The sequence below is a fragment of the Callorhinchus milii genome, unplaced genomic scaffold (assembly GCF_018977255.1).
Source record: "Callorhinchus milii isolate IMCB2004 unplaced genomic scaffold, IMCB_Cmil_1.0 Scaffold26, whole genome shotgun sequence".
Taxonomy (NCBI): Eukaryota; Metazoa; Chordata; class Chondrichthyes; order Chimaeriformes; family Callorhinchidae; genus Callorhinchus; species Callorhinchus milii.
Window position 1 is genome coordinate 7231940 of NW_024704767.1, and position 14891 is coordinate 7246830.

Below are 14891 nucleotides of genomic sequence, written 5' to 3' on the forward strand. Positions count from 1 at the left end.
CACAATCTTAAAACTTTAAGACAATAGTATTAAACCTTTAGGATTTTTCACTCCTGAACCCAAACAAATGAACACATGAGAATTTGAGTTCATACCTTTAACGGAATTTGAAATCTTACTCTCATTCCAAATAAAAGAACCAATTGATGTACATTTATAAAATCTATTAAATTGTCAAGTCAACTTCACTTCATGTCTCCCATTTAAAATAACCGATTACATGTTCTGAAGATTTATATATACTGACAGTATTTCCTTAGTAATATCTCCATTTAAATANTTTTTTTGCAAACTATTACAATTATTTTATGAAGTACAACATATCAGTAGCCAAATGAGACAGATGGGATTGCCATTGTCAACTCATTCCTTCCATTAACTACGAGGAGGCTGAACAACTACCATATGACTGCGACTTTGGTATTAGATTTGGAAGAAAAAGCTTCAGGTGATTTCTACAATCACTGAGGCATGTCACATTTTTATGCCAAATTTTTCGCCCTTTCTGTTTCAGGCATCTTTCAATTATTTTCCTTTGTTCTGTGACAGGCTTTTGCTATTCGAGAGCACAAAGAGATTCTGTGCCTCTGGGCTTTTGTATAATACTTCAAATAAAGATCCAGAGTGTGGCGGAGTATGGGGTCTGGGGGTGGGGTGGGGGGGGCTGGGGGTGAGAGAAGGAATTCCTAATAACTACAACTGTAGCCTAAAGCCAACCGCACAAGTAAATAGTTAAAAGGATTTCTCATTCTCTGAAACTGTTGTTCCCTTCATCCAGCAGAGGTCGAAAACCCGAACCATTTCTGATCCAGTCCTTTCTCTCTGCTATCAGAGCAATCCTTGCCACATTTTTCCAAGTCCACAAAGGTGAGAGAACCTATCTACTGAAGAAATGGTGTTCCCTTCTCTTTATTGGAACACAAATAAAGGAACAGCGCCAAATCACAGCTGAAACATCCCATGGCTGGGAACCCTATCATTCATTTGGCCCCACCTACTTTATCTCACTCTTCATCATTATTGTACAAATTTGCTCCGGGACACAGAGGGGAGCAAGTAAAGAATATTCTCCAACATTCCTCTATCCGCACAATTCAAACTCTGTCTTCTGCAAACACCATTCCCTGTCTTCTTTTTCCCAGCAGCACGAATATTTGGGTTGTGCCGAGGATTTGATCATCTCAGTTTGCACCTATTTAAATATCCTCCAATACTGTTCACAAACCAGACATATTCTTGAAGGAGTTGGTCAAAGCCCCGTCAAGGACGTTTGTTGTTGAGAGTCTGTTCCACAGAACTTCAACTCTGGGGAAAAAAAACCCTCTTTTAATCCTCAGGACAGATCGAGGTTTTTGAATTGTAAACCCATGACATCCAGTCCTGCATTTAGTCAAATACTGGGCTCATACCTATAGTATCTGCGCCTCTTGTCAATTTAAAAGATGGTTGACATATAAAACATCAAATGGGAGGGAATTTTACATTTTAATGATTTAGTTACATGTTTGTTGGTGTTTTAGTGCTTATACCACAATACAAGATTCCTTCTTCACATGTTTATGTGCAAGTACAAACGTCACCACAGGATGGGGCTCTGCATAGACAACACTGACTTCCTGGCTAACCAAGGGGAAGAATTTGTATTTACAGTGGTTTTCCTGGAACTGGATTATGTGGTTGCAAATTCATTGAATTTATTTCAAGCAAAAGAGCAAAGCAATGTTTTGAACTTCAATTCTGAAAAAAAATTGAAGGAAAGATAGCTGCAATCAATTATTTATTCGGGTATTCAGTCCTGCAAAACACACTTCTGGTCAGATGGCAAAAGCAGTGACATCTGCTAGGTGTGTGCTGAGTCTAAATTACGAGATTTGCAAAAGAATGTTTAAGTAGCATATCTGTGAGATTTTGCAGGTGACCCACTGAAACTCCACTCAGTCATCCATCACAGTGTCAACTCAGTCAGCATGCGCGAGAAGATACAGGAGGTCTCCTAGAAATTGGGTATTTATCATTTCTTATGCCAATCCCATAGTTTAGATCCCAGGGTGTAGAAGCGCAAATGAAAAGTCAGTGATGAGTAAAGATCAATCAAAACTCATTAATCTTGGACATCAATAATAATCCTTGACTTCGTATTGCAGCAAACCATTGCATTTTAAATGACACCAATGTGTTTTTTCCCCCTCTGGTGGATTGATTAGACTTTGAGAAAAAAAAAATTCTGGCTGCAGCAACATCAGTCCCTGGAAGGAATATTTTTATAAAAAAAGCTTTGTAAAGTACCTTCACAACAGGAGGCCTGGCCACTGCAGGTGCTGGTGGTGACTCCGCAGTCTTGTCCAAGGTTTGAGATTGCGGAATCTCTTTTGATGAACCAATTTCCAAGGAAGTGACTGGATTGACTGGAGATAGATGAGCGCTTGGGGCCTGCTGCTGGTTTTCATCCAGAGGACAGTGCAGTGTCTCCCAGTCCATGGCAGGAAAACGCAGGGGATCCAACATTGTGAGAATGGAATCTGGTCGCTGAAACACAAAAACTTCAGTTCCAATTACTGTGGAATTTCCAAAGCAGGCATGAGGTGACTCCTTCACTTCTACAACTGAGGATCTTAAAGATTAATCAATTCATTGACCATCCCAACTTTGATGTTCCTCTTCTGTAAACCATACATTAAAATGAATTATGACAGAAATTACAGAATTGGATGAATATTTGACCCATGAAGCCCACGCTGGTACAAGCTTCATCTACTAACATAAGAAGCACTTTCCATGTAAGGAAATATTGATTTTAATGATTTGAGTAATGCATCTGCCTGTGTTTCCTCTTGAAACAAGACAGACATCAACTTATTCAGGACCTTAATGAGATTTGGACTCTTCACTTCCTGGCAAAATGAACTCTGCTTCTTTTTTGTGGTCGGCTTCTAATCAAATTGCAGTCAGACTCTGTACAGTGGGAGTGATGCATAATTTTCCAAATGGAAGTCTGCAGAAAAGAAGCATTTCTAAAAGTTGAATACAATTAATATTTATATAGTGTCTTTCATGTTGGGAGGACGTCTCAGTGCTAACACAGCACAATATGATCAAACTGACACTCTCTGGTCTGTATTCTCTAGTCTGTCTCACTGATACTATTACATGTATCTACAAATACACAGTCACTTCTTTACAATAAATCTTGTGAAGTGCAGTTATAGCACAAAAGGAATCCATTATGTCTGTGCTGGTGCTAGCTCCCCATTAAAGCAATTTGCTCAAATCCCATTTGCCTGCTCTTTGCCTGTACCCTTTTAATATAATTTTTATGCAGATATTTACAATGGACTCATACATAAATATGGAGATGATTTGATAACGCTATATGGTGCTATATCAAATGCATTATTAGAATTATTGGCTTCTACCTTTACAGAATAATCTTCCACTTGATTGGAAACACATTTGAAAGAATGTACTTCGCAGCAAATTATGCCAGAATACTCATTTCCATGTTATAATAACCCATTATTCTCTAAGTACATAAATAGGATGTGTTAGAAAAAATGCTAAACTATGCTGGTTCATGCTGTTCCCTGGAACCCTTTTCTTTCTTTAGTCCCTAGCTGCCTGTGCTTTTCCGCAACACAGCTTTAAGCTGCTTCTCTGCCCTTGCAATTTTTACCCTCATTAATGCCGTCAGAAGTTATTTCCATGTCTCCGCATTTCATTAATACAATGATGGGCCTCTTCAAAAGCTCTTGCACATCTGAGGATCAGATCCCAGCGCTGTCAAATGGAAATGCAGCCTAACAGTGTCCCCTGTCCCTCAAGATTCAAACATGTAAAATGCAACAGTTTAGGGCTCCCTTTAAGCCCAGGCATTGAGTTGCAGCTGCTGTCCGCGGTGCTGAAATGCACAATGAAAGATTGCTCAGAGGTGCTTCATCAGCCATCTTTGCTACACTAGCACAGTCCATGTGCGACCAGAACAGCTCATGTACTTTATTCAATTAGCGCTTTGGCTGAGTGCTCCCGTGGGATTGATTCTGCAATGGAAAATGGACAAAATCTGCTTAACAGAGACATTAATGTTCCCTGCGCCCCCTCCCACTGTATCCCACTCATTAGTCATCAAACAAAATGAACCTACGCCGCTCCCTTTGAAATGACTCAAGCTCTGACACTGCATAGCTTTTTTCTCGAAGCAATGCTGAACAGAGCAGACAGCAGTTTGTTTTTTTATATATCAACCACAAAGCAGGGGGCTTTTCCAGGGTAATTGCCCACAATGCTCAATATCAAGGGACAGCGAATATAGATAAAATATAGAAAAACTGAACAGGCAGAAGGAAAGGATGTAGTCAATTCTAGTTTATAAAGTTGTTACTTAAATTATGCAAGAGGGGAACTGTACATATTCTGAGTGAACCGCTAATTAAGGCATGTTGTTTATTCAAAGTCAAATTATAATATATTCACTCCTCCTGTCATTTTCCACATGGTAGCTGGATTGATTCCTACATGTTCCACCTTGCAGTCCATCTTCAGTAGATAATGATAGCCGAAGTAGCAGTCTGTTCAGAGCAATTCTTTCTTCTTCCCAGCCCTGAACACAGTATTAGTTCTCAGTTAAAGACACGCTTGGGGTTACTGTGATATTGGGGTCAATCTAGGATTATATTCGATATTGATAGCAGCAAACATATCTGGATGAGTTGGAGATACACCCCATCCCAACAATATTCCCAAAGGATAAGATTGTGAAGCTGCATCCACAACATGACTGCTGGTTACTGCAAAACTCATCACTTTGGTGATTCACTAATTGTGATTGGTGAACCAGACATCCAATGCTACAGAAGACCAAACTGTGTTGACGTCAGATTTGTGAGAAACATCTGGTTGGCAGAGAGTCTGCCTCTGGCATACCTGACTCCACTTCATATGATAGATATCAAATATACTGCTAAATTGACACCAATACTTATCAACGACATGATAAGGCGCTATATCAAATGCAAGGACTATTTTTATGAATACTGTTATTTGGAATTTATCCTTCTTGCACTTTATTCACACTGCCCAATGGGAATAGTGTTTCCAAAGGATGAGGACTGGCTGCTCAGTAACCCAAGACAATTTAAAGGTCCACACATGTTCTGAAGCCTGGTTAACAGGCTTCAGCATGAGTAATGCTGTAAATAAAGTCTTAATAGTGATCTCAGCTGGACAAGACCTGTACCATTTATATTGCAACTGGTGCAAATCCACTGCTCCCAAAATCTCTCTTCCAGACTGTGTTAGAAACGGAGCTCCACAGGAATTCACTCTGGCTCAACCCTGATTTTTCTCTCCACATTTAGCCCCCCAAATCACTGACTATTAGGTCTAATCCTCCGCTGAATATACTGCACACAACTTCTTTTGTTTATGTATATGCAAGATGTCCTCAAGCCATGTGAGAAATCACAAGGGACACTGTTCAAAGTTCAGTAAAAGGATTTAAAATTATAGCCATCTTCTCAAACAACATTTTGGTGTGGGAACATTAAAAAAAAATTGTTCCATAACAGACACCTAGAAATAAATTCCACTGCACTTTAGTGCTTGGCTGGGACTGTTAATTTGCTTTAGCAACCATCTGTAATAAAATGAATTAATTCAGTACTAACTTCTGCCCTTGTGAATAATGTATCATGTGTGCAAGCTCTCTATTTGACCCATGGGCAATTACTCATAAGTACCACCAATGTGGGATCCTCAGCAACCAAACCCCAAGGCACCCACAGAATATCAATAAAATCTCCATGTCATTATGCTTCCATTCCAAATCATGTTTATGCATATCACTTCAGAGCAAGGACGCAATAAAGTGAAATGGAGTTCAACAAAAAGAATTATATTTTCAAATGGAAACTATGTGTGGCGTTGATTTGCTGGAAGCACATTATTAATGTGTAAAATGCTCGAGTGAAGTCTTGGTTTACCAGGACAACATTCAATTTATTCCCCCCTTTTCACTTGTACAAATTGTTAGAATGCAGTTAGAATATTGGAGCCAGTTTTGGTCACCCCACTTTAGGAAGGATGTCTGGGCCCAGAGAGAGTTCAGAAGAGATTTACTTGACTTAAGAGCAGAGACTGGAATGAAACCAAGTGGTTTAAGGGAGATCTGATAAGTTGTTTAAAATTATATGGGGTTTTGATAGTGTACCGGGAGATATTTCCACTGGTGTTGGTTGAGTCAGTGACTACCGAAATCCACTTAAAATAATTACCAAAGGAACAAAGGGTAGATTGGAAAGTTTTTTTTAAATAACACAAACGCTGAAAGTTGTTGGGATAGGGAATGCATTGCTCGAAGCATTGGTTGAGGCAGGATCTATATTCGCCTTTAAGAAGGAACAAAATAGATATCTAAAACACAGTATTTGCAGGGGTATGGAGGGGGAGGGCGGGGAAAGGCAGGTGAACGGGACTGAAAGGATAGCTCTTTTAAAGAATCAGCACAGACATGAGAGACGAATGGCCTTCTTCTGAGCTATAAATTTCTACAAATCTAACGGATGTCACCCCTTTAATACACTGATCTGGAAAGCAGTCAATTTCAGTGTTTAATATGACACTGCTTAATCACACATGGAAGGGCTGAACACTTTACTGAGTGCCCCAACATTTTCCTTCCACCACTGCTGAACTGGTATTTTTTTTCAACATTATTTCTAGGACAATTGTTCTCTAGTCAGAGGAGGTTTTAAAAAAAATTGAAATATCCTACAACACGATTTTCTGGACGCAGTTTTAACAGTAGGCTTGGGATTACCAGCTGAGGGATAGAGGGGCACTTAATGGTTCAGAATTGTCCTAGCCTGAAACATTCATCTTCATTCAGTGATCCTTAATTACACACAAGACCAAAACTATACCTGGCTCTGGAGCACCCTTATACCTACCTATTTATTTTTCATTTTTTAAAATCCTTTGAGAATTGTACAGATTTTTTTTAAGTTAAAAAAATGCAACAAGTTTTGGTACTCAACAAAATGACCAGTTTCCTTATAAAGATATAGTGAAAGGATTGTTATGTTCAGCATATTATGGACCACAGTAAAACTCTATACATTCAATCTGTAAAGAGCTTTTCTCCCCATTTCCACAAGCCAAGCTCATCTGTGCTGCATCCAAGGTTGAAGAGCCAGTCAACATTCTCTGGCAAGGCTCACAAAGGTACAATGGTGGAGAGATAAGGGGTGATTTTGGGGTAAGAATGACGATTGATACCATCAGATTGAAAAGCCTGCCACACTCATTTGCTTACACAGGAATAATGTCTCATTTCCACATACAAAATCACAATTAATATTCCTAAGTAATTTAGTTCTATTCCATCTTACCTCTGACCCAATAAGTCGGAGAATAAGCCCCACTGTTGGCCTGGTGTTGAACACTGTTTGCAAGCTGGTGCCCTGTGCAAAACACAAGATATTAAACATTAGCTGGCATAGCCAAAGGGAAGCTCTACCAGATGCATTGTTACCATAAACTCTTTCTTGAGTTTATGGTAAAGAGGTTTGACTTATTTAAGTCTATCGATCTTTGATTACAAGAGATTTGGAGGAAGCATGTCCATTTGATCTCATATCAGAGCAGGCACCAGAGCATCATCCCATTTGAGCATCAGGTGGTTTCTTGGACAAGTCCTGTGTTCACTGTTCCTGATAATCCTGTTTACTACCCTCTTGTGTGAAATACTTTTCTAGCACTTTATACCACACTACCACAACTGCGGCATCCTTCACATGAATTACATTACAACTGAATAAGCATTGTTGCTCCTAATGAAATAATAATCCTTGCAGTTGACAGTGTTAGTTAAAATGTCTCAAAGTGCTTCAAATAATTTATTGTAAAGTGTGGTGACTGTATATTTCTTTCAGGTAAAATGCATGTTCGCCACATACAACTCACCTGCACAGGTAGGTCATCCACACGCATGCCATGGCTTCCGTGCTCGGCCATTAACTTGTGATAAATGTCTTGATTCAGGGGAACCACTGAGAACCCAAGTGGGCAGCGGATATGCCAGTTCACACTGTTCATCACTAGTTTTGGCAAAGATATAATACTTGTTTTGAATTGGACTACAATGCATCTGAATAATAGGGACATCAACAGTAGAATTTTCATTTTTAAATTGAAGAAAATTTACACATGTTTTAATAATAATAGATTTCTTGAATGATGAGTATATGCATTATGCATTTCATGAAATCTGTCGGTACATCGGGCATAAGAGATCTTAGAGTATTACTTATATTTAGGAAGGGCTACCAATCGATTGGCAGGACCAGAGTATCTGAATAGGAGTGAAAACAGGAATTGGAAACAACAACAGCAAGATTGTATTTATAGAGTGCCTTTCACGTCGGGAGGATGTCCCAAGGCGCTGGACAGTGGGTTGGGACCCGAGTAGGGGGAAACTGGTCAGGGTGAGGGGAGGGAGGGATGAGGAGGGGAAGAGAGTTGAGAGGGGAGGTGAAGGCACGGTTGAAGAGAAAATGAGAGCAGAGTTTACAGGTTACATTGTGTTGAGATACTTTAAATTTGGGTCAGTTTTTATTGAAGCAGAGAAGTTTAAGGAGCAGCTAGTGGAGGTTTCCAAAATTCTGTACATTTTTGTTAAACCGCTGATCAACAAATCAGTAACGAGAGTTGAGGATTACCATAGATTGGTTTTGAAGCCATGACTAACAGCTTTTAAAGGGGAAATGGGTAAATACAAGGAAAAACATTGAAGGTGAAGGAATGAAATGGGAACAAATAGTTCCAGTGGGGAGATAATAATAGCTCAAATACAAAGGACAGAATGAGCTCCTTCTGTGCTGTAAACCTTCTAGGTTTATACAATAATAAAAGGAGTTAAGCACTCATCACATCTCAACCAAATCGCCAATCCTTGCATTGATAGCACCACTTAACGGGAACATCGAAAGTACACTGGAAGTCCATATACATATGATAGACATCTACTTCCTGTGGAAAAGGATTACATACCAGTGGTAATGGAGTAGTATTCCAGCACCAGGGCAGCCCCTGTGGTGAAAGCAGTGGCACAGTCTCTTCCTTGGAAGAGGAAGGAATGATTCCAGTTTGGTTGTTCCTGAGGGTATCCTGCAGCAGACACCTGTTGAGAGAAAAATAATATGGACCCAACTCAATGAGCTATAAGCCTATAGTAGAAAAAATTAAGCACCTGAGTTACAAGCAGAGGCTACAAGAACTGAGAATATTCTCAATAGAGATCATAAATCTCAGGGGAGATGTTATTGAACTAAGGTCCTAAAGAAGGAGCCTTGGAAATATCTTGAACAAGGTCACAAATGTTATTAGAAGGGGACATGGACACACGATCAAAAGAAGGATGGTGAATAAATAAGTCTGAATTGAATACTTTACATGGATCATGGCGAATGTAATAGTCAAGCCAGGAAGATGGAAACAAATTACGCCAGAAAATAACGAAGGAGTTTGATAAGTATACAGCAAATAATCAAAAAGAGGTGTGAGATAGACTGGTGCAAGATTGTTTACGATTATATTGGGATCTGCCTGCAGGACCATATTGGTCTTTTTGTTTTCTAAAAATGTAACATTTTTAAAATATTCTGCATGATAATAAATGTTAAGGTTATGATCTTTTGGACAACTGCATGACAGGAGTGATCTGGGTTGTGATCAGCCTCCCCTACTCTCCCCTAGTCTGTCAACACTCACAGTCTATGCGCATGCGCACACACACACACACACACCACATATATAGGTCAATCAGGAGGGCTAGGTACTGGAGGTTACCTGGGGCTGCACCCTTCAGATGAAGGGAAAAATGGTCAAATGACTTCAGGAAAGGGTGGGGGTAGAAAATTAGCAGCATGTAAACTAGGGTCCGACTATTTGCATTAATTATTGTCCTGAAATAATAATTAGACTTATTTCACAAAAAAATATGAAATGAAAAATCAATATGCTGCCTTGACATGCAGCTCAGCGCTGTCATTGTTAACCTTATCTCATTGAAATGCCACCCACTGCAACCATGGGGATCTCTGCAGAACGCTGGAAAAACACTATTGGTGGTGACAGTTCCAGGGCCCCAAGGGCTGGATGAGTAGATGCGCCAAAGTGTGATTGCAATGAATTATGAATGGAGGTCTCTGCCTCCATCAGATCAGTCTGCCACCAGTAATTGCAGGCAACATTACAGAACATGACAGAGAAGGCTACACATGGTCTATATGTTAAGATTTTTAGTATTCTGATTTTGCAATAGGAGAACAAGATAAGACTCAGAACATCAACTTAGTATGGCTTGCTTCACACTACCTCTGAACTCCTTCATTCCTTCTCCCCTGCTCCACATCCCTCAACTCCTTCACCCCACCATTGGCAGTCAAGCCTTCAGCCACCTTGCCCCATTCACAAACTCCCTCCACCTCAACTCAATATAAATGTACTCTACCTCTGTCGCCTTAGCCACTCCTACACCTCGATCCTGTGCCTTGCCTCCTCCATTTACAATTGAGTGAGATAGCCACAACCAGCAATGATCTATATTGATTCTGGTCCTTAGCATGTCTATCAGGAAGTGCGTGCAACACGCAAAGAGAATTGGGGCCCAACATTCCACTTCATTTTGCCTGTAAGATCATTTTTAATGGTTATATGATTGTGCACAAATTCTTCAATTTAACTTCTTAATATTGAAGTTGGTTCTGCAGAAAACCACATTTCGAAATTAAAACTGAATAATTCTGTACCACTGTAAACTTTAAGACTAGTTGATCTCTGAGGCAACTATGTCCAATAATCCAAAAGAGATTGGCAATATGACCCATGATTTTCAAATGTCAAGTTATCAAGAGGCATTTGAACTGTGGCCTTTTTCCATGGACTTTTGAGTATTCTAGAGTTGCGGTTCAGATAGGTCGGAAAGTAAACTGCATTTTACCGCAGTGCCCGAATGCAAAGAAAACCGTTCAGAAAGAATTAAGCCTGGGAGCAAAAATCAGTCAGGTGTAAAATTATAACACGTCTAAGATTGATAGTGTGGCCAACGTATTAAAAACACAGACTAAAGAATGTTTCAAAAGGCAGTGTGAAATAAAGAGGAATTTCTCATGGGCTCCTATTTAGCAAGAATTTGCACAACATTAAAAATATCTGTTAGGAGCAACACATTTGCTGAGGAATCCCACATGGAATGCAGCGCCCAGCAAGTGAGTGGCACGTCTTTTACAAAAGAGCTTGTGGCCGTCGCACTCACATTACATGCAAGAAATCATCCATGGCTGGTATTCAATCTGGAGCACTGGAAAAGATCAATTGTGTCAAACAAGGCACTCAGTGAAAAATTGCATTAAACACGGCTGAAAGCTACCAGATGTAAAAGAGACAACTGCTAAGAAAAGGGCAATATAGAAAGTTCCTTAATTCCACGGAAAGAGCAGATTGAAACATTCATAGCTTGCAGCTCGCTTGATGTGCTGGTGGGTAAGGGCCACATTAACCCATACAGATCAGGCACAGACTCAAATTCCGCTCAGTGCTGAATTAGCTGATCTCAGCCAGGATAGCACGGGCTACAATCGTTTTCATCACTCCTGAGCGAGGAATGGGAACATTAACTAAAGTTCCCCACTGCCTATTGCTACACAGAGAATCTGCCGCATGTGTGGATGTTGGATGAAGACAAGATGAGGCTCAGCCAATATGCATGGAGCCTGGCATTATTCCACAATAGATAGTGGTCATACAATACAAAATGATACTTGTATAGCACCTTTCATGTCGGGAGGACGTCCCAAGGTGCTGGAATGTCATGCAAGCACGGTCAAAAAGGTAACAACAACAACTTGCACTTATGTAGCACTACCACCCAGGGCAGCATCTCAGAGCGCTTGAATACAATATCAGGTAAATCTCAGGTAAGTCTCAGGTGAGGCGGGCTTTAAAAGTGGGGAGGGAGGGGACAAGCCGGAGGGACTCTGGGATAGAATTCCAGAAGGGGCAGAATGGCTGAAAGTTCACCCACTGACAAAATGTGACACGATGTCTAGAGGCACAAACAAGGCAAACAAAGGATTTTTATATAAAAAATATTCTGGTTCAATTTTATAACCGATACTTTGGTTTTAAAAAGTAGTTAGTCACTGACCAAGACTTAGAAGTTCTCACTGTGCAACTACCCATAAATCAGCACTAATTGGTGGCCTCACTTAAAGAGCCCACAGGGAAGACTGACATTGAACTCCCTCCCTTCCCTCCCCTCACCCTGACCATTTCCCCCCTGCTCGGGTCATGACCCAACTGTGCAGCGCCTTGGGACGTCCTCCTGACGTGAAAGGCGCTTTATAAATGGAATCTTGTTGTTGTTGTTGTATTGGCTTGAAAAGATTACAGAGAAGGAAAGACTGAGGGAGCTGTGGAATTTCGCAGCTTTGAGATGATGAGTCTTGGATACAAGTCATGGTTCAGAAACAATTTGAGACCATCTGGATTCCAAGCTAAACTCTTCAGAAATAACTCAGATGTATGCATTTCAGCAAGCACACATTTTGCACATGTTATTGGGTCAACCCTGCCTCACATCTGTGAGTACACTTTTGTTCTAAGTTGTGGGACCATTATTCTATTTGTACAACCAGCCCCTCAGCTCCACATAGATACCTGTGCTTTTCTCTCTGAAGTGCCATAAACATCACATTGTTAGTGTTCTGCTCTTTATTACAGTCATGCTAAATGTCTCTTTGGGGAAATCCTTTATACACAATAGCATTCATCATTCCCATTGCCAGTGGCTGTTTGCAATATAGCCAGAAAGGGGTTCGGCTGCAGGAGAACACACAGCAATTCCAGCTTCATTAAAAAAAGTTCCTATTTAAGACTACATCTGAGAAGGCGACACTGATTTTTTAAAAATCCTGTCCAAAGTCCTGCAAGCAGCAGTGAGATACATTTCTAAGGTATGTAATATACCCTGGATAAGAACCTATAGGTTTAAGTTGTAATATTTCTTAACATGATTAATTAATAAGGCATCCTGTTATCAGGTAAATTATATCAGCAAATAGTTCCCATAGCTCAGGAGGACATACTTCCAGTTATAGGAAGTGGCCTTTATTCGCGTGACTTGGTTTTATTGATTCCCCTTCAATACCACAAATTAGACTCCCTCCACTGTGATGTCTCACTACGACATGCTGTGGGTTAAAAAAATCCAAAATAAAGCCAATCCACAAAGATTGATGGACAATGAAGCCACAGGATTCTTATGTAGAACACGTTTGCCACAATGGGATTCTTACAAGAAATGGGCCAGTTCAAGATAAATGAGAAAAATATGCATGAAACCCTTTAAGAAAGCAAACTGAAGATCATATATCTCTTTAGAGGTGGACAGACCAGTATTATGGATAAACATAAGAGAAAAATTAATCTTATACCAATGTGATTATCCTTGACCATTGACCTACCTAGTAACATAGAATCTCAGATGCATAAATACACGTACTTCGGTTAGGATATCAAGATAGATAATGAGGCTCAACAGTCAGTAGTTATCCCTTGGCTTTGCTTCTTTTTCTCCATGTTTCTTAACTTATGCTGCTCCAGTCAGCATAGTCAGCTGATGGATCAGAAGGCAACCACTCTTCCAAGAATATTAATCTATAACTCAGCCCACAGTAGGCATACTCAGCACAGACTGAGGCAGAATGTTAATCTTCTTCTCCCTCCAATAAATTAACACTGAACAGCCCCTCCACTGTCCCCAAGGCATAGCATCCTTTCCAGTACAAAGAATCGATAACATGATGTGCATATTGGAAGGTGTGGTTTTTTTTATATACTGAGAAACCCAAGTGAAAGTCCGAGGACCCTAAAGCAGTAAACCATTATCCAGGTTGAACAGTACAGGAGAGAGAGTAAGATAAATCAAGCAGCAGTTAGGTAATTCCAAGCTTGTATATTAAAAGCCTGTAGATTGTGGGAGGAAGGGAAGACTGGGGGATATGCAGAGTTCCCACATTTACATCTGAAGGTCCTGGGAATGACTAAGTTAGCAATGAAGATGAGTTACGATTTGCACGTTACGAGGAGTAAGGGAAGAGCTTTAAAAATAACTCAGTTAAAGGTTGAAAAGGACTCTACCAGGACAATTTTAATGTCCATATTTTTGTCAAGCAGAGAATGTACATTCCAATTCCCTAAAGTACAATTTAGTGTATTCAGACAGTGGGATGAGATTAAAGACCTGCTCTGGTCTGTATGGCCCAGTTCCACATTTAGCAGTACACTTTCCAGCTCCGGAACTGTTAAAATTCATGAAATCACCTGAACATCCTGAACTAGACCTCTCTATTGGAACTATTTCCAACCATTTGCGAAAAACAATTCCAGAGATGTACAATGCAATCCCCCATCAGTTTGGGGCTTGTACCTGTATAAGAATTTGCTGTGCAGCTCTGGAATTTCATGCTTAACCATCTGCTAATCTGATTGACACTCACATCTGGAACATGCTGCGTCTTGGAAATTGTCAAATCACAGCTCATGTCTAAACAAGAAACAAAATGGTTGCAAAAATAACTTTTGCCGCATTGTATGAGATATTTTTCAGGAAAAGCAAGGAATAAGGAAGTCTAATATGTGATGATTTCTATCGGGATTCCTTAGTAAGGAAATAGGAACTACATCACAGTGACTCACAGGAAGTCTATTCCGAAGATCTACATTAGGAGCAAAGCTCTAGTGGGTCAGTGTGATGGAATTCTATAATAATCTTAGGATTTGAAATAGTATCTTATTACGTCTTCTAGAAATCTCAAAGCGCTTCACAGAAGTGAATT

The 14891-nt window shown here is 40.0% G+C and overlaps 1 protein-coding gene across 1 annotated transcript in view; it reads right to left on the reverse strand.

Annotated features, from left to right (window-relative positions):
• The window catches only part of ccdc33 (coiled-coil domain containing 33), a 93444-nt gene that overhangs the window by 28940 nt on the left and 49613 nt on the right, over positions 1 to 14891 (reverse strand). Inside the window, 4 exon segments of the mRNA XM_042344030.1 lie at positions 2287 to 2526; positions 7383 to 7454; positions 7957 to 8090; positions 9043 to 9172. Of these exon segments, the coding sequence (XP_042199964.1) occupies positions 2287 to 2526; positions 7383 to 7454; positions 7957 to 8090; positions 9043 to 9172 (576 nt within the window).